The sequence below is a fragment of the Typopeltis vanoorti genome, chromosome 5 (assembly GCF_054136105.1).
Source record: "Typopeltis vanoorti isolate ZY-2024b chromosome 5, IOZ_Tvanoo_1.0, whole genome shotgun sequence".
NCBI classification, from domain to species: Eukaryota; Metazoa; Arthropoda; class Arachnida; order Uropygi; family Thelyphonidae; genus Typopeltis; species Typopeltis vanoorti.
Genome location: NC_143553.1, coordinates 87,427,813 through 87,454,273, shown reverse-complemented (window position 1 = coordinate 87,454,273; position 26,461 = coordinate 87,427,813). Strand labels below are relative to the sequence as shown.

The window sequence follows — 26,461 nt, the reverse complement described above, 5'->3', positions numbered from 1 at the left end:
TAAAACAAAATGTAACTTGTACGTATTGTAATAATTAAAAAAAAAAAAAAGGTTGAATAATCTATAAGCGTATAAAAGGATATCACCTGTAAATCACTGAATTGCCACCTCTGGCACGTCAGTGATTTAAAGGTTCACCATGTGTGGCATATAATATATAACTTGCAACAAGTGAGAATACAATTTATTTGAATAAATCTGACACTTTCAAGTGTGAATAATCTAATATCAATAATAGGCAACAAAACAGAATTTTATTTATTCATGAAAAATATACAATAATATGAATGCAAGTTATGAAAATTGGAAACAAATGTATCTGATAAACAACTTAGGGAAATTTTCATTTGTTCTTTAATACTTTGATTCTTGCTATTCTTCCTTTTTGTCAACAACTTTACCTTGAATTTTATCAAGTTCTTCCTGAAAAATAATTTTTAGTCAAAATTTTGTAACATAAAAATAACAATGTTCTTTAATATATAAAAAACTTATGTCTTTTCAGCCATTATGACTGATATTTAATATTCTTATATCCACAATCCATGAAATTATACTGGCAAATTTGTCTTATAGCTTATGCAGAGACCCACACTATCATACAGGCTTTCAAAACCATATCTTACAGAATAAGGTATATTACATAGCCAGTTTGTTTTGCTGAATGGAAATCCAAAGTTTCTCAAAAAAAAAATCTCGTCACCTCTGCATTACTGAATAACTCACCTTCAATTGAAAAGCTCTCATAAAGGTTCTTCACATCTTAGATGGGATTCAAAATCCAGGTCTTTCTAAGCACAGGACATTTTTGAAACTGAGCTACAGAAGCTCAATATTGGCATATCTGCTCTCAAACCAACAGGTTGCAGGTTTGAATCCTACTATGAGCATGGGTGTTTACGATTGTTTTTAGGCAGGAGATGAACTTCATAACCTGGTGTGAAATCGCCATCCTGCTTACAGGGTTTCATGTCTGATCTCTAGAGCAGGGTTTCTGGACTGTGTAAAAAAAAAATAATAATAATAATAGAAAAAAAAATCCATAACTTGCCCATGGTACGAATATACTATAGGTTTACATAAATCTTTTGCAAGTGGAAGCCGTATAAAAAAAATTCCTAATATCACAGTTTTAAAAATAAATTTTTGAACAAGAAAGAAAACTTGAAATCATCTCAATCCAATTCCTCGTGTAAATGAGTGTAGAGTATAACATGCCAGCAATGTGAATAAGCAAAATAGAAAGAAGAAACTTATAAACACTGCAGTTCCACATTGTTTCATTGATTCAGGTTAACAGATGAGTTAATATCAAAGAATATAATTCGAAGAGAAACCAAGAATAAAAATTTTGTTTGGCCACAATTTTTTTTTTTAAATGGAAAACAATAACTGACATCTCTTCTTCCATTTATATAAATGGAGCCCACTGACCTATAAATAGTTAAGTAAAATGGCTTTTACAAACTGAATTTATTTGGGATAAGAGTTAAAAATTAGGAGACTGGAGGATACAGTCAATGCTTTCTTCAAGGTCTACTGTTTGTAGAAAGAAAATCCTAAAGTTGCTAGATAAAAAAAATCTGCCACTACTCTCAAATCTAAATAATTCCAATGCAACACCACTCAAAGATAAGAGTGAACAACCAGCATCTCTTTTCTTTTTCCAATTCCTGCACCAGGCAACTTATCCCCCCCCGAAAAAAAAATTCCGCCAATCACTCATAAAATTTAAATGTTGGATCCCTTTCTTAGACAACCGATACAACTATGCAATGAATAATCACCACTCACCATGTGCCTGTGTACACTGCTTGGTAACAAGCCAACAGACACCATGGGAAAGGTACATCATGCCATGTAACGAGTCACATGCTTCTGGTCAGTATAAATTGAAGGAATATGATGCTCCCAAGTCAGTGCAACTGTGTCTGGGTGAAATGGTTGCAAGAAGGGAAATGACAGACTTTGAAAGAAGCATCGTAATAGTATGATACCATACTGAGAGAGAAGCACAGAGAGTCAACTGCAAGTACTATCCTCCTGTTTTTCCTGGTTTGGCCTTGGATCCGTATTTGTGGTGCCATGAATACCGAACTCTGAGATGTATCTGAACATTCTGAACAATGCAATACTTCCCACTTTGTGGCATTTCTATGGAACTGACCATGTCTCTGTCAGCAAGACATGCACTGTGTCATGACTGATGCTGTAACTGTGGTTTGTGGAAATGAACCTCACCAGACTTGACTGGCCTTCACAGAGCCCTGATCTCAACCCTACTAACACCTGTGGGATGAACTGCTGGAGTGCCAGATGAGGTCAAGGGACATCCACTCACAATAGTGAGTGGACCTCATTACATGCTTACAGTAAGAATGGCTTAAAATTCTTAATGATTTCTATCATATGCTCATGGAAAGTATGCCCCCCCCCGCAACAGGATTGCTGCAGTCACTGCAGCAAAAGGAGGTCCTACATCTTATTAAGGTGGGAGCCATGGCTGTTTGTTCTATACACTATAGCGTCTACTGACTTCTTTCCAAGCAGTATATATACACACCATAAAAACTGCAATCTACATTCTTTTTTTTTTGAAAACACAATAAGTTTCTTATTAACCTATCATCACAGTCAAACAATAAAAATATCGAAATTACACCTGATCGAGACATTTTCTAGTTATTGTACATATTAATAAGAATGCTCAATCTGACAGCTCTAGCATTGTACAACTAAGTTGGTTTATTTAGTATTAGTTGGGCACCTCCAAGAAGTCATTCACTGAGTGTGTTGGGGGGGGGGGGGGGAGATCTTCGCAGAGAAGAACCTGGACCTCACGTACTTGCAGACCATGCTCCTATTCAGCTTTAACACATCTGCACGTTTTGTGCAGCAGTTGCATTTGTGAAGTTATTTCTCAAATGTCTTAATGATACAGAAAATATCAAACATAATTATGATTTCAAGTTATATATATCCATCCATTTTTTTTTTTTTTTTGAAATTTACTTTTCATAAATCTATTGGTTTCTGTATCTAAATGATTGTATTATGAATAAGTGCAGCTACACATTTTCTGCAACTGAAAATTTCCAATATTGTCAAAACGCTGTATTTATTTAGCACCACAATAGCACCCCCTTTGTTTTCTGTCTATGCAGTAATGTCTGTGGGAAGAGAGAGATGTTTTTCATTATATAAGGTCATTTTCATTCTAATTCACTAATTCCATTAACTATTCTAATTGTCACCAAATATAGCATAGCCTCTTACTGTCTCTGTAGGATACAATAAAAACTTGTTTTGCTTGAATCTGTGCAGTATGGTGCATGTGGGAGAGGGATATTATTTTTAAATGGAGAGCAACATTTTCATTCTAGCCTTCAGAATGAAAACATCCCTATATTCCCATTTATTCCTGTGAATAAAACAGTGTTTGGTGAACTGCAACAAAATATTAGCATATCTGGGATTTACTACAATATAAAAATAAGAAAGTCTATACACCATTCATAACGATTACTGAATAATAAAAAAAAAAAAAAATTTTAAATCTACATAACAAGCACAACAAATTGTACAGGATGAGGTGTTCACTTAGCATTTCTTCAATGTACATGTAACTGATGCCAAGCCTAGATGAATCATTTCATCAACAATATTAGTTAAATGGATATATCCCTCCACAGTTTTAATAAGCTACCAATCTACACAAGCATTGTTTTGTTGGTTCCTTATTTATATTTTGCACAAAAATCTTTTTCCGCTCTATTTTTTTTTTTTTTTAAATTACCCTTTTCATAACTGCAAACATGCATATCTAGATTATAGGATGACAATTAGTTCTGCCCTAACAGCATTGGACACAATACAACTGCAAATTATTAGTAATTCAGCAAAACAAGTGTTCTCTGCCAGGTTAGCAGGAAAAAGACCTAGAGGAAGACCAAGATATAGGTGGACTGGTACAGTAAAAAGTGCCTTAGAAGACAGAAATATAAGATCTGATAATGTTGGAGTCTTGACAGATAACATTTGGTTTGATTTAGAGGAAAATTGTTGATAGGAAGTTAGTAATGATGTAAGTTCTTCATTTAGTGCCATCATAATATCCTGTACACCCCCTTGAGGGTACATGTCAAGAATTTGATAATGATCACAACATCTACCTGTACTGAAAGTATTTCTATTCACACACATTTTTTTCCTTCCTTGCACTGAGACAATTGTTACGTCTCACTACAAAAGAGCAAGAATAGTCCAAGATGTTTTGCTGAAGTCCATCATTAGTGTTAAGGGATGACTGAGCTCTCCCCAGCCTACCACAAAATGCAAAATTTTCTGTGTATCAATACTGTAATATTCTAAAGTTGTCTATTTTTATTATACTGCTTCTCCTCCTATTTCTTAAAACTTGGAAGACTACATTCCTTCAGTATTCTCATATGTAAAATACCAGAGACCAGACATTATCTTGGTTACTCACTGCTGAATATTTGACTTTCATCTCTATGGAACTCACCCACCATATCTCGGTACAGTTATCCCAATATAGTCTTATCAAAGCAAGGATAAAGCAGTTATTCTCCTAGAAGTTAATATTCTCTTCAACAGTTGTCTATGTGATGACTTAACCACCTTTGCAATGTGTTTTCAATGTCAACTTAGTGATCATCCCCCAGGACTTCAGCTTCATCAACTACTGGGAAATTCTCATTACCTTAATGGTCTTCCAATATCTAAAGTAAAAAATGTATAATCTTTGCAGCAAACATATATCCAACCAATTGCAAAAAAAGGTGATAAAAGCCTACCATTCAACTACTGACCAACTGTTTTGATTTCCTATATTTTTTCTCTGTATTCTCTCAAAGCATGTGCTGACTTAATTGACAGGAACTTTTGAATACACTTACTTCTTTAACTTTTAAGTCCCATCACAGAGTTATGACTTTTCTATCCTTGCAGATAGAAAAGTCATAACTCTTGTCATATGCCTCTCTGGCTGAATCAATGTTTTCTTCAGGGTCTGCCACTGAATCACCAAGGTTTGGTTCTGGTTTTCAAACTTCCATTTTTTTTCTTGAATAATATTTGTGTATTTCAGTCTACAATTCACCAGGAAAGGGTGCTCAACTTTTTTTTAAAAACTTTCTTACACACTTTCTCTTTTGAATATGATATTCAATTTTATCCTGGCAAGTACTTGCATTATTATTAGTTCTGCACTTTTCTCCAAATTTCCCAAAACATTCTATGTCTGGTAATCATTTCCTATTCCACTGTTTAGATCTCCAACAAGGACAAACTTTCCCTTTTCTTTGTGTCAGCTCCCTTCTGACACATTTCTTCATTCATAGAACCTTTTGTGAGACCACAAGCACTTAATTGTGCCTATAGGGTCCACAATTCATTGTCCAATTCCACTTTCTAGTTTGTACTAATTTCAAGTTTGACTACTTGATATTATTATTATTATTTGATACCTCCAGGGAGTCCAAGACTCATCGAGAGAGGGCACCTATCTACAACTCTCCGTCTCCACCACTCAACCTCATTCACCCGTCATCCATCTACTGTCCACCACCACCACTAGTATTTTCACAATCACAAACATCCATGCCCACGGCGGGATTCGAACCCACAGCCTTTTGGCTGGATACGCTAACCACTCAGCCAACCAGTAAAGTAAATTCTTAGTAAATTAAATTCATTTTTAATCTCCGTTTCGTCTGTCAACAAAGATCTGGCTCGATGTGCCAAGGTGGAAATAATACCAAATTTCTGCAGAGAGTAGTGGTGGGAGGAAGCATGAAGGGATTCGAACCCACAGCCTTTTGGCTGGATACGCTAACCACTCAGCCAACCAGGCCGGCTGGTTGGCTGAGTGGTTAGCGTATATTGCTAGCCATCCATGAAAATTATCCAGATATTTGTATGTGAAAATAATCCACATATGTGGGATTCGAACCCACAGCCTTTTGGCTGGATACGCTAACCACTCAGCCAACCAGGCCGGCTGGTTGGCTGAGTGGTTAGCGTATATTGCTAGCCATCCATGAAAATTATCCACATATTTAGTTGAATCCTATAGTTAATCCTTTTCCCTGATCATTATTGCCTGAATATAACATCTTGTATTTGTTTCTTGAAAGAATTTCACCTGTTTTTTTTTCCACTAGAAGAGAATTTCACCTATTCTGCTAGTTCCATTTCTTTTCTTAGATGCTTTTTATGTTGATGGCACCAATTTTGAATTCTACTGATGTTTAATTTGTTCCAGTAACTGACTTTTTTTTGTTTCACCCTGGTTCCCTGATGAAAACAGCAGGGCTTGTTTAAGCAGATGACATCCTAGCCAGCATGATTCTGTCATATTATACTATCATGTTATTTTGGTTTAAGTCAATAAAAATATAATCTGAATGGCTAAATCCTGAATTACCAGCCAATCCTCATTTATTTAGTATCCATGAGAAGGTGAAGATTGGTCATTAAGTCAGTTCTCTGCATTCCTTAAAGGCTACATGGGATCTCCTTCCACAAAACAGTTTTAACAAATTTAAAACAAAACAATTTAATTATACATTTCAAAAACTGTAAAACACAGGAAAGCAATTCAACTGTTTACACAAAAATGATGAAAGTTATAATAGTGACACACAGTCAACTCATAATTATCATATATGCTTCTTGCAGCCAAGTTCAGGAATTTCATACTATATATATAGTGCTATTAAAAATTCTCACCACCATCACCACAGGAAACTCATGTTATTCATTTTTGCTGACATCTCTATAATTCAGCAGCTTTACTGTGCTTTTTTTAAACTATCCCATAATGTGTAGCTAATATAAGATGAAGACTTTTAGGGTTTTTTGATATGAGATAAACTGGCCACCTACAGAGAATTAATAACCATCATATCTAGCATATATTTACTTCAAACCTAAGTTTCTTGATCATGACAACCATCAGACTTAATAAGCGAATGAAATATAATAGATATATCTTTTGCTCTGATAGTGTTCTTCTAAACCTGAAGCTAATTTGAAAGAACAATCCCTACAACAGGATTAAAAAAAAAAAAAAATGCTCTCTAAGCATCTGTTAAATGACTGAAAAAGCAACAATTCAAGTGTGAAATTAATTCTGAAAGCAAAATGAAAAAAATTCTGAAATAAATAAATAAATATATATATACACACACCTGAAGTTTCCCATGTTCATTCAAGAGACGGTCATATTCAGCATTGGTTGATTCTGCCTGTTTTTTCATGACTGCTAAGTCTGTATTTACACGGCTAAGCTCTGGGAGAATAAAAAAAAAATGTTACTAAACATAACATATATCCATATTACAGCATTAAAAAAAATCTCTTGTAGATGAATTAAAGCTTTAAAAATAAAACTGTCACATTAATATTAACTGAATTCTTCATGTTATTAATGCAAGATTTTCTTTAACTCTAAAACTAGCACTACTGGTATAAGCATGTTCAATTTCACATTACATACATTCAACAGTAGTATGCCCAACATGCAAACTGGAAAAATTCAGGATTATCAATGCACTGGATCTCAGGTCCAATGGATTTATTCTTGGGAGAGACCACACTCCTACCAGGCACGTCCCCCAGGTGGTGGATGGGGGAAAACCCAAATGGGCTGCTCTGAATAAAGAGCCGTGGACCAAAGGATGTAGCATAGGCATGGCAAGCTGGCTACATTATTATGCCAGTAACTTCCATGAGCCGGAGAAAGTCTACAAACTGAGATAGTGCTATTACTTAGGGGACAGTTGACACGCCTACTTGAAGGCCACAGAGTAGGAGAAAAATCAGCAATGTGGTCAGCAAGGAAGTGAAACACGTAGCCACCCTCAACATAAGATCATTATACCGACCTGGAAAATTGCAATTAGTCCAGGAAAATTTTAAAAGACTGAAATGGAGTATTTTAGGTTTATCAGAGACACATTGGTGCGGAGATGGATTTACCAGAAGGAAGACTATACTTCTCAGGAAGAAAAGATAACATACACAGAGAAGGAATTGCATTATTAATTGAGAAGAAACTTACACACTCAGCAATTGATCCAGAATGAATCCAGAACAGCGTAAAATACTGGGAAGAAGGAAAAGAAACAGTGTTATCAATTGCAAAAGATACTCTAGTACCAAACCCAAAATAAACAAACAGTGGATAACCCAAAATCCTAGCTACAATAGAAGAAAAAAGAGAGGCCAAGATACTTGTAAACCAACAAAACAATGAAGAGAATAGAGAAAAATACAGAGCACTAAAAAATAAAGTTGATAACCTGTGCAAAAAAGCCGAAGAAAAATGGTTAGAAGAAAAAGCTAAGAAATGCCAAGAAGCATACCAACAAAACAACTTTAAAGTCTTCCATGATACTGTAAGAGAAATTACAAAGGAATTCTCAGCAAAAGCAGTAACAATGATAAACAACAAGATGACTGAAACTGGGAATATTGAAGATATAAGAAAAATCTGGTCAAACCATTTTAAGACTATCTTTCACCAAGGAAACAAAACTATATTGCCAACAATAGAAGAAAATAACAACCACCCAAAAATTTTACAAGAAGTTAGATATGCAATAAAACAGATGAAAAACAATAAAGCAGGCATCGATACTATCCCTACTGAACTGTGATCATAAGGAGACAGCACATCAATAGAATATTTAACAACCCTATTCAATAAAATCCTACAAGCAGGAGAGATCCCAGATGACTGGAGAACTGGAAAGATCATCCCAATATACAAGAAAGGAGACAAAAGAGACTGCAGAAATTACACTCTCCCACACCTATAAAATACTCGTGAGAATTATACAAAATAGATTAAAAAACACCCATGAAGAACTGACAGGCATAGAACAAGCTGGTTTCCAAGGAAACTATTCAACAATAGACCAGATTTTCACATTGCACCAACTAGCAGAGCTCAGCTGGGAAGACCATAAAAAACTATATTGTTATTTTGTGGACTTTAAACAAGCTTTCGATAGCATCGATAGAGAAATCCTTCTTAAAGTTCTACTAGAAAAAGCAATAGACAAATATATAATACAGTTTCTGATAAAATATTGCTCTAAGACAAATGCAATAAATAAAAAGGACACACTCACAACAGAACCCATAGAGATCCAAAAAGGGAGTAATGCAAGGATGCCCATTATTTCCATGCCTATTCAACATATATCTAGACGAAGTTGTAAAGAAGGTAATAGACAATAAGCCTGGAATCAATGTCAATGGTTTAAACATAAATAATATCAAATATGCAGATGATCTCAGCCTTATTGCAAGAACCCCAAACAAACTACAAAAGGTTGATAAACAAGCTCAACGAAACCTGTAAAACATATGACATGACAATAAATATACAAAAGACAAAAGTGATGAAAATAGGGAGGAACATTACTATCATCTCAGCCACCCTAAATGGAGAACAAATAGAACAAGTAGACAACTTCATATATCTTGGATCAAAACTAACAGAAACAATAGATGAACTCGAAACAATCAAACACAGAATAGTGATAGGATGAACCACCATGGAAAAATGACAAAAAATTTGGAAAACAAACAAGATATCTAAGCAAGCCAAAATCAAATTATATGAATCACTAATTATACCAAACAGTCATCTATGGAGAAAAAGCGTGGACAGTTAAGAAAAGAGAGGAGAAAAAACTACTGGCATTTGAAATGAAATGCTTAAAAAAAAACAAATAGAACAAGTTAGATAGAAAAGAAAACAAACAGCACAGTCAGACAAGAATTATTGTATAAAAAGACAATAATAGAAAAATTAGAAAACAACAACTGAGATGGTTTGCCCACACTGTACGCATGGAAGCAGACAGACTTCCTAACGTCCTAATCAATACTTTTTCCAACTGAAAAAAGAAGACCTGGAAGATCAAGAATTACCTTGCTGAAATTAATAAAGAACATTTTGGGATGCAGAACATAAGGAACTTTTTCGAACGGCAAGGAATAGAGAAGACTGGAAGATCCTGCTCAAGGGAAGACTCAACCTGTCTTAGACAGAAGAGAAATAATTATTTTCCAATAAGAACTACCGTGTCTTTTATTTTTGCCCCAAGCAGCTAGAAGTAGTGACTCTCGGCAAGTGCAAAGTTTATGATTAAATAGCTGTACCATATTATTTCTTTTTTCTTATTTTAACTGACTTACATTGTTTGTTGTTGTTATTATTATTATTATTATTATTACTAAGTTCAGTGGCTTTCCTGCTAAATTTGGCATAATTTTTCTTATCTCAAATTTCTTTAAACATTTTTCTGCTTTTTCCAATTCTCTAATAATTTCTTTTAACTGGGATATTTCCAATGTCAGATTATCCTGTTATATTATTAGCATCACTGCTGCAAAATTTCTGCTCAGTGGGACAAAGGCTCTCCTCACTGGTAACTATGTTAACAGCTTTAGACACCGACTTGTTGCAGCAAGTTTTTGATGCCATTTTTTAAGACTATCAAAAACTAATATTTCAACAGTAAATCAACAGAAATCACCGATTTTAAGGAGCTGTCACATTATGTCTACTTCCATTACTGAGTATTTAATCTGCATAAAGAAGTGCTCCTTAGACTTAAGAGAAAAAATCATTATCACTCCCTCTACATATTTTCACTTTCCATTAAAATTGAAAGAAAAATGGTATTTTCCTTTTCATTTTAATTTCCTTAACGATTTCCTAACTTCCTGGAGGACTGAAATAATTTCATTCAAATGATATTTAAAAAAAAATATATAAATGAACAAATTTCAAACTTGCCTTCTTGTGTCACCTTAAGTTCTTCTTTCAGCGACTGAACTTTCCTCTCACTTTCTTCAAACTTTGTGTTACCTACATTGTCAGCTGATTCACCATCTCCTTTATCTTTCTGCAGTAATATGAATGAAATTTATCAGAATGTACATATTGTTTAAAGTATTTTCAAAACTGAATCCAAGTTTAGCATTCATAAGCAAATACTATGATTTAATATAATTCATAATTTCAAATTATAATTTTTTAAATAATTAAACAATAACTAATATAGAAGTTTATACATCTCAAAGACTGCAATCACTACCAGTGATAATTCCATGTGAAATCAAATTAAACCGAAGCTGCATAATTCTGTATTTGATGAAAGTGAATTATGTGGTTACCTTATTCTTTAGATGGAAGAATTTAATTCTTTTTTCTTGTTCTTATCAATTATAGTAACATTTTTATTCAGTAGATTCACAGAATTTTTGCAGTTTCAGGGGGATTTCAAATTAATCTCAGCTGGTATGTGATTAATTCCTACCCCAAATGGTGACTACCTGCTTTAGGTGTTCCAAGTCTAATTTCACCCATTTTGCTCCACTCTGTAGGTCCTGGGTAGAATCCACAAGTCTGAATTGGTGCAGTCAAGCATTTCTTCTCCAATTTTGCAAAAAAATTAATTAGAAATCAAATTCCGATTTTGATGCCTTCTCTCCACAAAAAAGTTACGTAGAAGATCAAATAAAAATTTGAAATTTTAAGGAGATATCCCTGATAGGTGGCTACAAAGCAAACCTGGTCCCATTCTATTATTTCATCCTTTAGCCAAGATGGCCTTTTTTTTTTTTAAATGAAATTTTTTGTTACTCTTCAGCCGACTTCCTACTATACCAGATTTCCTAATTCTATTGTATTCAGTATACCTACCCCCACTGACTTTTTTTTATTTTATTAAGGATCATAAGTCATGCCATGTGAAAACAGCAAATGGAAGAGAAAAAATAAAATTAATGCTTAAAAAGAAAAAAAAAAGAAATTAACATTTATGTACAGGTACATAAAGCAGTGAATAAGTAATCAGAGGACAATAAACTAATTTTAATTTATTTTTATTATAATTGGCTCTTTCACTTCATTTTCATGAGAGGAAGAACAGCAGTTAGCAGTTTGATAACTAAAGTGATAAAATAATATGGTCATCGAAGGTTACTAGGCCCCTATGCAATTTATAATCAGGTATGGCAAACAAGAATTACATAAGAGTTAGTGTGTCCGCTCTCCAGTCAAAAGGCTGTGGGTTTGAATCCCGGCGTGGGCATGGATGTTTGTGATTGTCTGTGGAAATACTAGTGGTGGTCGGCGGTAGATGGCGTTGGTGTAGTTTCGATCAGTTGGTGGAAGCAGAGTTGTAGAGCAGATGCCCTCCCTTGATGAGTCTTTGGATTCCCTAGAGGTGGCTAATAATAATAAAGCACTAAAATTTGCATGTCTGAACTGATGTAAGATTTGCTATTAAAATTTAACAAGATCATATCTCCTTTAGAAAAATAATTACATTTAAGTAGCAGGTATCAGTTATTTTTATTACCTAGCCAGGTGAAATTGGTTAAAATGGAACAAAATATTGTAAGCACTTCAAACCACAGTATCCCTGTTGCTTGCAAAGCCTAATGATGTTACATCATAATCCACCTAGAGATCTTGGTCTTACTCTGGGTCTCTTTCCTCTCCCATTCCATTTAAGTGACCATACCACCTGAGATGAGCCCTGCTAACACATTCCTGAATGCTAACAATATCAAGTTCTTTCCTAATATCTAATTTTTAATATGATACTGACCATGAACACCGTCTTTGATCAAACTGTTATTTCTAACCCAGCTCTCAGATCCATAAGTTAAAATTGGTTTGAATAGTCTTGTATATATACTGCCAGTTTGGCTAATTTCTCTTATTCAATGTAAATTTATTCAGCTGACTTCCTAACATACCAGCTTTACTAATTCTGTCATCTATTTCCATATTTAATTTGACATCTTCACTAAAAATTGTGCCTAAAATAGCTGAAATGTTTTACTTGTTCTAAACATTGAAAACCTCCATTCAAGAGGCTTTCAATGTTTCTGTCTCTTTTCATTGTCTTTTTATTGCTGATTTTTATACCAAATTCATTACAACAGTTATTTAATTTAGCTAGGAAATTTTGTAGACCTGTACTGGGATTTATGTGAAATAATAAAATCTGCATAACGTAAAGAGCTCAGATGAACATGTTCAATTTTGATATTAGGTTTAATACAGCTTTCCTTCATAATGTAATCCATATAGATGATGAATAACAGTGGAGATAATGTACATCCTCGTCTCACACTTGATTTAACATAAGAAAAAAATATCTTCCCATATCTCCTTCAATTCTAATTGCTGACTTACAAGTCAAATACCAAATATGTTTGATATCATTTCCATTTACACCACATAACTGTAGCATTTCGAACAGCTTTTCTCGTGGCACCTTTATGCCTTTCACCTGGAAAGATCTATGAAACTTAAAAAATACAGATCAAATACAATCTGTACTCAGCAGTACAGCTGATTAGATACTATGCCATCTGTCGTTTTTACACATTTTTGTAGATGGGTAAAAAATCATAATATCCCGCTGTTTAAAAAAAGAGCCGCTGGTAAATGGGAAGGGGAATGAATCTTTCCCTAACTTGCACAGAAAAGATGCACGGCAGAATGCAGTGTCAAGACATTAAGAGGCACTCATATTTGGAGTCAAAAAGGGGCCTATGGCAGTGTGTGAGGTGCTATAAGTCCCCGCCCAAAAGTCCATGTGGGATGTAGTTGCTAAAATGAGAGTAATGTTTCATATGCTGTGATATAAAGCCTTTAAATAGGCAATGTGCAGAATGCTCAAGCTCTAATTCAAGGTGGATAGGATCCAGCCACTCTTTGAAGCAAATGTATAGACTTGGAATCCATAATAGTCATAACAGAAAAGTGCTAATAAAAATGGATGGGATGGTTATCTACCCTTCATTTTCTGGATTTTATTCCAAGACTCTTTTGGCATTGCTTGATCTGGTTATTGAAGACATACTGAATCCAAACGTTTTGGGCTCTGGTGACAAATATCATGCTTGAGACCAAAGCACTTTAAAAGCAATCCGATTTGATGTAAAATATCTGCAAAAAATATCCCCAAGGCTTTGTTCTGATTTATTTATTTTATGTTTTGGTTGCTGGGCATTCTGCATTTCACCATGTTTATGGGAAGGTAAGAAACTGATTGGATGTTTTTGATATTGCAGCTATCACAGCTTCTATTATATATTAACATGCTTCACCATTTCACTAATAAGAGATAAGCTGCAAAAATCAAATTCTACCAAGGAAGAAAAAGTGAATCAGTCAGCTTGTTCAATTTTCTATTATATCTGAGGGGAAGTACATGGCTGTCCATGTAAATGAATGGATATCATCTGTATCAGTTGATACTTAAACAGTAGGAAGAGACATTTTTGGATCTAGACCATTTCCATGCCCTGGACAAAGTCAATGGTAGTAATTGCTTAGGTGGGTATATGGAAAGTGTTGCTTCCTGTGTTTAAGAGGAAGAGATTATTGTTGTTGAGCATACACTACAACCCTCCTCCTCCTGATGCTAATATAAGCACTTCAAAAGAAATATTTCAGTATTGTGACCACATGTTTATTGTAAATAAAGATAAACAAACCCGACAAGTTTCATATGTTGTTCGACTTACATCTTCACGGGTTAAAGGTAACTAAAAAGTTTAAAGAAATGAGATTTTACTCAAAATAGTCCATTAGATGTTATGGCAGTCTAACTGTTCATCAAATTAAAAAATCTGAATGCCAGCCTGGATGGCCGAGTTATTAGCGTATCTGCTCTCCAGTCAAAAGGCTACGGGTTTGAATCCCACAATAAGCATGAATGTTTGTGATCGTCTTTGGAATATACTAGTGGGGTCGTCAGTAGATAGATGGGGGTTGGTGTAGTTGTGGTCAGGAGTTGTGGAGACAGTTGTAGAGCAGGTGCCCTCCCTCGATGAGTCTTTGGACTCCATGGAGGTGTCAAATAATAATAATAATAATAATAATAATAATAAAAAATCCATACATACGTTAATGCATGCTATGTTTAAACAATGCTGGATGTTGTCACGTTCTGTTGTTCACGTTCACTCTGTCCGAGGTCTGATTTAGGTTTATTTTTTATGAATGCTGACCAAACTTGGTGTATTAGGCTTGTTTTTTTGTTGCATTGCATTGGGATTCTAAGCATATTTGCAGCTTCCTTAAATTTCCTTGTGAAACAGTTTTTTTCAATATAAGACATGTTCGTTTTATGCCAAAGTACATTATGGCCAGTGGAAGTTGTGTGGGATGCTAAGCCGGATTTGTGTTTTCTCTCCTTTTTTGTAAGTCTTTTTGATGTTCGTTCATACGAATTTCCCCTGATCTTCCCATCTGGCTTATGTAATAGATGCCACAGAAACAGTCAATTTTACAGACACCTGTTTTTTTTTTTGTTTTTTTTAATGGGGGATGTGGAGGTTTTAGGGGATGTAGAAATCTTGATATTTTTTCTAGTGGTAGAAAAGTTACTTTAATGTTATGCTTGTATAGTAATTTGGCCAATTTGTCTGTAAAATTCTTGATTTATGGTAGCGTAATTGTGTTCTTGAAATCTTGCTTTTGTGAGATGCTTGTAGGAGGTGTGTTGAGGATTTTCTTGATTGTCTTAGGTTCAAAACCATTTTTTTTGAGGATCTGTGTTAAATATAATTCTTCATTCTGCTTTTCTTCTATGCTGGAAATATTGTAAGCTCTATCCCTCAAGGTTTTTATTAAACCTATTTTTTGCATGGGGTTGTGGTGTGAGGCAGCATTAAGAAATCTTCCGGTGTTGGTGGGTTTTCTATAAATGGAGAAAGATAATCTGTTTTCTTTTTCATTGATTTCTATTAGGATATCAACAAAATGTAGTTTTTTATGTTCTTCCTGTTCCAAAGTGAATTTTACGTTATTGTGCAGATTATTAAGATAATCTTTAAAAGCAGCGAGTTCCTCTGTTGTTCTTGGCCATATGATGAAAATATAGTCTACATAACGAAGCCAAATTTTCGTTTTTTTATGCTAGTTGTGTAATGCATTATTTTCAAAATTTTTCATGTAAGTTTGATAAAGCTGGGAGCCCATTGCCAGTCCTTTTTGTTCTCAAAATTTGTTTTGATACATGAAGAACGTATTTTTTATGCAATGCTTATATAGTTCTACAATGTCCGGTGGAAAAAGATCTTCAAGGAGATTCACCGTTTTATTTCTGGGAACATTTGTAAAAAGGCTGACTACATCCAAACTAGTCAAGATGTCTGAAGGTTCTATGTATATATCCTTTACCTTCTCAATGAAATGTACACTGTTCTTAATGAATGTTTTTTGTGGTAAAATCATGTTAGTGAGGTGTTTTGCCAGATTTGAGGTCGGAGTGTCTCTTCCATCCACTATCTGTCTTAAAGGAGTATTTTTTTATGCATTTTTGGTACTCCATATATTCTAGGAACTAATGGGTGTCTTGATTGTAGCATTCTTTTTAGTCAGTCCAATTGGTATATTTTTAATTAGATCATTGGTTTTATTGTGAGCTCACCAAATGGGATCTCTGTTTAAGGGTGTATAGGTATTGGAATCTTCAAGAAGAATTTTCATTTTTCTGTTATAATCCTCTGAGTTCATGACTACCATCACATTCCCTTTATCCGCTTTAATTATAATGATGTTTTTGTCTGATTTTAGTTCTTTGAGGGCTGTGGATTCTGTGTATAAAAAGTTTCTGAGTGGTAATTTGCTTTGTAATAGTAATACTGTACTTTGTATGCAGATGAGATCAAATACATCTCCAGAGAGATTTCATATTCCTTTCTTGATTTGAGCTATGATATCAATTTTCGGGATGTGGCGTGGTGCTAAAGCGAAGTGGAAACCTTTCAAAAGTAGATTTTTTTTAGTTCTTGATAGGACTCTTGAAGAAAGGTTAATTACTACTTTGGAGTGATCTAGCTGTTTTCTTTGTTTTTCTTTTTTTTAAAGAAGTACATTAAATTTTTTAATTAAATTACATTTCGTTTGGTCAGAAATCTCTATAGCTTTGTATGTAATATTGTCAATATTATTCCAAAGGTCGGACAAAAGCAATGTGGCTAACTCATTGTGAAGAGTAGATGTATCTTGGCTTATCTGTGCTAGTTCTGATTTAGTGGCTGCAATCCTTTCTCTCAAAATAGCTAGTTTCGTTCTTCGGTAAATTCTGTTAGCTTTGGTTGAATAGAATGCGGCTTGATTTTAATGAACTTTGGAATAGTTTCATTATCTCTGCATCAGATTAAAAATATCAGACAATTGATAAAGTTCAGATATTTAATGCGTAATTTCTCTAGTTGCGTAACTTTAGGCCAAAGGCACTCACCGTGAGCTTCTAATTGTATAATTGTAGGCATAGGTTTCTGTGATTTAGCACAGAAGAAAAGGGAATGAAGAATTACATTATTTAACACAGATCATTAAAAAAAAAAAAAAGGTTTTGAACCTAAGACAATCAAGAAAATCCTCAACACACCTCCTACAAAGCATCTCACAAAAGCAAGATTTCAAGAACACAATTAAGCTACCATACATCAATAATGTTACGGACAAATTGACCAAATTACTATACAAGCATAACATTAAGCATAAAGTAGCTTTTCTACCGCTAGAAAAATATCAAGATTTTTACATCCCCCAAAACCTCCACATCACCCATTAAAAAAACCAGGTGTCTATAAAATTTACTGTTCCTGTGGCATCTGTTATGTAGCCCAGACAGGAAGATCAGGGGAAATTCGTATGAACAAACATCAAAAAGGCATACAAAAAAGGAGAGAACACAAATCAGGCTTAGCATCCCACACAACTTCCACTGGCCATAATGTACTTTGGCATAAAACGAACATGTCTTATATTGAAAAAAACTGTTTCACAAGGAAATTTAAGGAAGCTGCAAATATGCTTAGAATCCCAACGCAATGCAACAAAAAACAGGGCCTAATACACCAAGTTTGGTCAGCATTCATAAAAAATATACCTAAGTCAGACCTCAGACAGAGTGAAAGTGAACAACAGAACGTGACAACATCTAGCATTGTTCAAGCATAGCATGCATTAACATACGTATCTATTCTGCATTCGGATTTTTTTAATTTGATGAAAAGTTAGACTGCCATAACAACATCTAATGGACTATTTTGAGTAATTTCTCATTTCTGGTGTTTAAACTTTTAGTTACGTTTAACCCCTGAAAATGCAAGTCAAACAACATACGAAACTTGTCGGGTTTGTTTATCTTTATTTATCTTAATAAAGATGGGTTGCAATACCAAAACATTGCGGACTAAGGCAGAGTTGAGAACTACTACTATAACTGTTATTTATTTATTTATTCCTGAAGTATAATTAATAAACATGCAACTAAATTTATTACTGTATATACAATAAAATACATTCACAAATAAAAATACCTTATCCTTCAGTAACCTCGCTGCAGCTTCACTAGCACTTTTGGCTTGTTTAAGGGACGCTTCATGCTGGGCTTTCAGCAGAGCCTGTCTACCAATCAAGCTTGCAAGACGACGAATAACACTAAAATCAAGTTTCTTAATGTAATTATCACTTGCTATAATAATTTTATAAAAGAAACTGGTATAAGATAAAAAGAAATAGGTACAAAGATGGAAAGTAGATAGAAATAATCTAAGACTTAAAAAGAAGGAAGCTTTCTTTAATCAGATATAGTAATGTATTACTTCATATCTCAGCAACAGTCCAACTATCTGCTCATAGATACTATAGCAGATGTTTTTTATATTAACTCGAACTATTTCCAGTGGATATATATATATGATGCAATCATATGAAAAGATTAACTGCACTGAGAAGCAGACTTAGCTCAAGCTAAACTTGATTCTCAGTGTAGCCATTAGATGTATAGATAGCTACTTTACAAACAAAAAATAAATGTAGTCATCCATTTCCAAGCAGTTGCCATCTGATCAGAAGTAAGGTCTAAGGTTTAATTAAAAGCTATTGCCCATGTCACCGGAAACAGCAATTACAAATGCTTATGCAGCTTTTAATATTCTTTTTGTTTTACTATCATTTTCTTTTTTTTCTACTTGCTGTCACTTTTTATGTATTTTCTGCTAATTTTTCACAGATTGATAACTTTTTTTTGGGAGAAAGAGGGGGGGGGCATTCAAGGTACAACTAAACTCCATGCTACATTAAGTGAAATAAGGTAGAAACATTAATTACAATTCATGTTGAATGAGGAAATCACTAACAAGTCCCAGTTTTTTTTTTTTTTTTTATATAAATCAAAACCAAGATAAACAGCAAAACTTTAATTACTGGAACAAACTCAATGAAACTAAAAGCATTCATCAAAAATACATGGAAGTGAGTAATTGGAGTAGAGAGCACATTTATGATATATAAGTACTTTCTATCCTGGCTTTTTGACAAAACTGCATAGCATATGTGCTTTTTGGTTGGGAAATACTTGAGTGCGATTCTCTTAGTTAAGAAGAAATTCCTTTGAAATGCAAGGGCTTTTTCAACTGATGCTGAGTTAGCTACTATCACAGAATGAGATGGTTTTTTTTCACTTGTATAACTTTTACTTTTTGTTCTAACAGACAACCAACCTGAAAACATACAACAAAGTCAGCTTCATGAATGCTCATTCTACCCTGATGAACACTGGGTCAAATGAGCTTGCATGAATCAGGTACTCAATCATGAAATAACATCGGGACAGAGTCAACACATCTGTTTGGCAACAAACTAACAAAACTACACAATAAACTGCACTTATTTAACTTCTGAGTGCCAAAAGAAGCAGATACTTATTGCATTGATTCTGAATTGTAGGCTATGTTCAGGAAGTTGTTCAATTTAGAGCATGTTACAGAAAGGGATGCTTACTAAGCATATTAAAAAAAATGAAATAATTAACTAAATTACAAATTTGTAGTTTATCAATTTACTAAACAAGGTGGGCTTTTTTTTTAAATGAAATTTAGTGTGAGATGACAATAAAAACTAACAAAATCACCAAGAGAAGTCTAGACAAAAACATTGCCTTATTATAAAGTATTTAATCAGAAAAGGTCATAAATTAATACATTTGCAAAAACTGTTCTGATGAATAAATCCAAAATTATTTGTTTCAAATGTAATAAATGTCTCATGTCCCAAGTCACAGATCCACTTGCCTGCTCTCAAGAAATCTGTTTAATTGAGCATCTATGGAATAAGGTGGGAATGTATGTAACAACAGCATCTGCCACAGTCCAATCTGACATAACAGGATGTGAATGCTAGCAAGAGTCCACTTTATATATATATATATATATATATATATATCCAACACTACACTCTGCAGAACCCATACCGTATTGGTGCTGCATATAAACAAGCGTTATGGAAGAAGGAACTAAAAAAAAACTGGCAGTTATAGTGGGGCAACATTTCATGAAGAAGGATGTGCCAGAGAACAGAGGTAATGAGAATAAAAAAGAAAGAGGTTCGTTGAGTCTGCAGTTGAGACTAAAAAGGATGGCGAGCATTTGGTGCTTGTGTTTTAATAAGCTTAATGGAAAGAGAAATGAACATCAGATATCAGTTTAGTGAAGTAGAACTCATAAAAGTAACTGAAAAAGAGACAAAGCCACAAATGGACAATCTGTTAGTGAGAGAGATCTCTGATTAGCTGGACTGGCCTCTAAAGAGATGAGCTGTTCCTAGTACTAAATGGATACCTAGTATAATTTAGTATGACCACCTAAAGTATTTCAGTGCTTCAAATTTTATTTGAGTAAGATATACTATTATTTTCTATTAATACAAGTTTCTTACAGGGCAAGAAAGAGTGCAAATCCAGAAATATACATGTTTCTTTGTGCTCGAAACATCTTCATACTCAGCTGTAACTCAGCATCTAGGTGGCCATGATCTACTTCAGTTTCTCTTCCAACAGCATATTTATTCATCTGACGAAGAGAATCTGTAAAAAAAAAAATTTGCTCTTCAAAAAGTGTAGTCTTTCATTCTGTAAAAATGAAAATTCTACACAAAAAAGATTAACTTTATCAAAATCAATATTAAAAATAAAGATATCATCCAAATGAGAAAACGCAAATTAGAATATTCATGCTTAAAGAATAAATTTTTTGTAAGTCTGGAAATTTAAGTAAAATTTTGAAAATGTTTCTGATTAAGGGAACTGCATTAAAATCTTTATATATCTTCAGATAATTCAGTTCAAGGCTATATCATGAAAATCATACTGTAAAATGACACAAAAATGCACAAGAACAATAGAGCAGCAAGAGCTTTCTTGTAATGAACAGAGACATTCCACTGGTAAACAAACTTATGAAGATATTGAAATTGAAATCTCTAGACTAAAACAAATTTGTCAGACAACATGAGAATTAAGTCATGAAGCAATTAAATGCATAGGAAGGATAAGAAAGTTAAGCAATAAAAGGAGAAACAACAAAGCACTGATAATTGTTGTAAATTTTTCTACTTGGTTATACCATTAATTAAAGATACCAAGAAATTATATATTTGGTTTAATCCTTTAACCAAGTGTAAGCAAACAAAGTTTGCACCTAAACTATTTTCAGGACTGCGGCAACATATATAGAAGCTAATGACTTCACATCATTTGCCTTAGTATCCCATAATGCAAAGCACATATCCATGCAGACAAGTATGCTATGCATACTTGTCTGCCCCAACTATATAATTTCTTGGTATGCATTATGGTAAGGGTCACTACCCAGACTGGTTTTAACCTTTATTATGGTCTCAACAGTGAGAGTCAGACCCAGAGATGATATCAAGGTTGAAGTTATATATGAGTAGCTGAAAGGTGCCACACATTTTTATTAAATTACTATGGATTAGAGATAGTTGTTAGAAGTTTTTCCTCTTGGTTTAATCCTTTATCCATGTATAAGCAAACAAAGTTTGTGTCTGAACTATTTTCAGAACAGGGGCAACTTATATATAGAAGCTAATGACTTCACAACACTTGCCCTAGTATTATGCATTACTTCAACTTTGGTATCACATCTGGATATGGCTTCCACTAATGAGACCTTAATCAAGGTCGAAACCAGCCTGGGTAGCGACCATTCCCATAATTCATAGCATTATACATGTCCACAAGGATATGTGCTTTGCATTATGGGATACTAAGCAAGTGAAGTCATTAGCTTCTACATACGAGTTGCCGCAGTCCTGAAAATAGTTCAAATGCAAGCTTTGTTTACTTACACTTGGATAAAGGGTTAACCCAAGTATATAATTTCTTGGTATCTTTAATTAATAAAAAAGCATTGAAGCAAGTAATCAGATAAGTAGAATATACTTGTCTGATTACTTGAAGAATATACAAAGTGGTTAGCGTATGCGCTCTCCAGCAGAAAGACTGTGGGTTTGAATCCCACTGTGGGCATGGATGCTTTTAATTGTCTGTGAAATACTAGTGGTAGTGGTGGGCAGTAGATGGCATTGGTGTAGATGCAGTTTGCTGTAGTTGGTGGATTGAGAGGTCTAAATGAAGTAATAAAATGGAATAAAAATGTCCATCAAAGTATTCAACTTTCTCCTACTGTGAACTTAAACACTCTCCTTTTTGCTGATGACCAAATAATAGTTCCTGAGTGGTGAAGACAGAGCTATAGAGTAGGTGCCCTCCCTCTACATAAGTTGAAGTATTTGGGCAGGGAATCTAGAATTGATAAGATCGAGAGCAGGAGAGAGAGAGAGGCTTATGTAAGGCATGTGTTTCAGATGATTGTCTATCATTATTCCATGATGATAGACAATTCACGGTTATAAATCGGCTTGCGACTATTGAAAATGCTGCAATTGCTAGAAAGTATATAAAGCGTAAAGGTGATATGAGAACTAAAGGGAATCTACAGTTTTTGTATACTAATGCAAAAAGTATTCAAAATAAGAGAAATGAGTTGGGTATATACCTGAATACTGAACGAAGAAGGATGGGCTGGCAATTTGGGATTTAGCTGACCAAATTGTATTCTTATTGGCTTAAACCAAAATACAAAATGATGGTACAACATGACAATATTTCATGCCGGCTGGGGCGTCGCCCAGTTAAAAAAATCCCCGTTGTTTTGCCAGGGAACCAGGGCGAATAGTGAAGTCAGCTACTGGAACAAATCTGAAAACACATCCCAACTCAACATCACCAGAGTTCAAGATCGGTACTATCAACATAAGAAGCCTGAATGGCAAAGAAATGAAGCTAGTTGAGGAATTAGATAAGTGCCAGATCAACATAATAGGGGTGACTGAAACAAAAAAGACAAAAACTGGTGAGATCTTTCTGAGCAATAAATACAAAATGTTATATCCAGGCAATGACAATCAAGGAAAAGGAATAGCCATAGTATTCAAACTTAAATACAAGGCTAATCTTCTTGAATGGCAGTCAGTCTCAAGTAGAGTGATGTGGGCAAATATGAGAATGGGGAACTGGATAATGAGACTTATTTGTGCTTATGGTCACACAGAAGGTTCTACTAAGGTAGAAGTGGAGGAATTTTTTTGAGTCTTTAGAAAAAGCAACTGACACAATGAAAAAGGAAAAGTTGGTCCTTGTTAGGGATCTAAATAGCAGAGTAGGAAATGATTGTCAGACATACAAAAATATTTTTGTATGTCTGACAATCTGAGAAATCCAACAGAAATCTGTTGGATTTCTGCTCAGGACATGGACTGGTTTTTACTAACACCATGTTCCAACAAAAATTTTCACAAATTCACATGAAGAGAAGAGGCAAGGAATAAGAAAAGTCTCATTGACTATGTTATTGTTGATGTTTTCTCCCTGGTGCAAGACACTGCACTAGGGAGAAAGATTTCTTCCACAATTCTTCTCCAGGGAGAAGAATTGTGGAAGAAAAGCTTAGTGAAGAACAAGTTGGATTCAGGTCAAATAGAGGCTGTCAGGATCAGATCTTCACTTTACGACAAACAGTCGAGAAAGCATGGGAATATAACAAAGATCTATATTTAAGTTTTGTCGATTTGGAAAATTCATATGACAAGGTGCCAAGAGAGAAGCTATTGAATACGCTACAGCTATATGGTGTCAATAGGGCATTATATCAAGCAATACTTAGTCTTTATTTGAGTTGTAAGTCAGCAGTTAGAATTGAAGTACATGAAGATGGTTTAATGTTAAATCTGGTGTGAGACAAGTATGTACATTATCCCCCCCCCCATTATTCATTATCTATATGGATCACATTATGAAGGAAAGTGGTATTAAACATGATATCAAAATTAGATTTGTTAATGTCAGCTCTTTGCTTTATGCAGACAATGTTATACTTCTAAATAAATCCGCTACAAGTCTGCAAGATTCTCTGACTAAATTGAATAACTGTTGTAATAGATATGGTATGAAGGTCAGCAATAAAAAGACGAAGACAATGAAAATAGGCAGAATCATTGAAAATATCAACTGTGTTGTGAACAGAGAACCTGTGGAACAATTAAAACATTTCAGCTACTTAGGCACGATTTTTAGTGAAGATGGTAAATTAAATATAGAAATAGACAACAGAATCAACAAAGCTAGTATGGTGGGAAGTCAATTGAATAAATTCATATGGAACAAGAGAGAAATTAGTCGGAACACTAAATTAGCTGTATACAAGACTGTGTTCAATGTGAAAGTGTTAAAACCAGTTTTAACTTATGGATCTAAGAGCTGGGTAAGAAGTTTTAAGATTTGATTTGCAGATGTGAGAGTTCTGAGAAAGATTATAGGCACGAACAGATGGCATCAATGGCAATATCATATTAAAAACGAGGATATTAGGAAAGAACTTGACATTATCAGCATCCAGGAATGCATTAGCAGAGCTAATCTCAGGTGGTATGGTCACTTAAACAGGATGGGCAAAGAAAGATTAGCAAAACAAGTGTTCTCTGCCAGGTTGGCAGGAAAACGACCCCACAGGAAGACCAAGATATACGTGGATTAATACGGTACAAAGTGCCTTAAACGATAGAAATATAAGATCTGATAATGTTGGAGTCTTGACAAGTAACAGACTGATTTGGAGGAAAATTGTAGATAGGAAGTTAGTAATGATTTAAATTTTTCATGTAGTACTATCATATCCTGCACACCCCCTTGAGGGTACATGACAGGAATCTGATGATGATGAGAAATGAGTTTTTGGTATTAGTGCAATCGCTCCAAAAGTTATAAGCATTAGTGAAACTTGGCTAACAGCAGAAGATGTGGTTACTGGTAATGCTGAAGAACTGCAGCCAAAGCCATAAACAGGAGGACATTAAGAAGATAATTATCATCATGCTTGTCAAGGATTTAGGTGCCTGTTCAGGCCTTAGAAGTCATTGTTGAATCTCTTAAGAAGACATCCTAGTTTCCTAACAGTTTGTAATTTAAGGCTTGTTTTGGCAATCTTTGTTTCCATTCTTTCAATGTGTTCCATTCATTTATGTTTATATTTTTCAATTTTTTCTATTACTGATTTCGGGTTTAATTCTTTCATAATTTCTTCATTTCTTTTGTGATCAAATAGTGTAAACTTTGCAGTTTTTCTCATAAACTTCATTTCAATAAATCTATTCAAACAAGTAACCCACCAATTGAATGGAAAAAAATCAATTGTGATTCTTATCTTTAAAAAAGGTAGAGATGACCCTAAAAATTATAGAGGTATAAGTATGTAAAAATTCGATGTTGCACAAATTGTAAATTTTCTAATACATTGATTTTTTACAGAAGGAACATATCCTAAAAATAAAAACCTTGTACAAATATTTCTATTTTCGTTATGTTAAAATATTGTATAAAGAATATGATAAGCCGAAAGGGAATTAACTTGCTCATTGTTTAAGCAAAAGAAGTCGAATTGTTGAAGCCAAAGGCAATGCTTTGAAATCAGTAGATTCTTTGATAGTTGTTTACCAGTTCAATCTCAGGTGACCTTCAAGGTCAGTACAGAAAGGGGCAGCATAAATCAAAATGAAGTTCCGAAGGCCACAAAATCGAATTAAGGATGTGAAGAGGGAAATAAGGAATTTGGCGAAATTTCGAGAATCATGAGTCATGAAATGTTGTCCAGGGTTCTCGTAACTACATGCAAGCTTTGCGCAGGAACATATGGGGTTCCAAAAATTTAAACCAAGGTTCAGGGATACAGGTGAATATAAGGCATGGATTCTAAGAGACAAGACTCTTTTTTCCAACTTGGGCAATCGTGACCAGGAGTTCGAGATCGAGAGGGGTCGTTAGTCAGAGGGAGGAAGATTGAGATCCACCCACTGAGAGCCGCTCCAGTTCACAGTCGAAGATATCCGGAGGCGATCAAAATAAGAAGAAACCTAGTCAAGTTGGTCCTAAAGCTCTGCCACTCTATCGATTCCACGCATGCTCCAGACCACCGTAGTTCTTCACCAGCCCGTTCAAGACACCAGAAAATCTCTCCT

General features: G+C 34.4%; 1 protein-coding gene across 2 annotated transcripts in view; it reads right to left on the bottom strand.

Annotated features, from left to right (window-relative positions):
- Positions 1-235: 235 nt before the first annotated feature.
- LOC150106624 (B-cell receptor-associated protein 31-like) overlaps positions 236-26,461 on the bottom strand; it is a 172,955-nt gene continuing 146,729 nt past the window's right edge. For both annotated transcript variants that reach the window (XM_090392587.1, XM_090392586.1), the window contains exons 4-8: positions 20,807-20,954; positions 18,409-18,529; positions 10,841-10,949; positions 7,215-7,315; positions 236-423 (exon numbers count right to left, since the gene is read on the bottom strand). In XM_090392587.1, the coding sequence (XP_090248713.1) occupies positions 373-423; positions 7,215-7,315; positions 10,841-10,949; positions 18,409-18,529; positions 20,807-20,954 (530 nt within the window). In that variant the 3' untranslated portion in view covers positions 236-372. The remainder of the gene's footprint in view (positions 424-7,214; positions 7,316-10,840; positions 10,950-18,408; positions 18,530-20,806; positions 20,955-26,461) is intronic.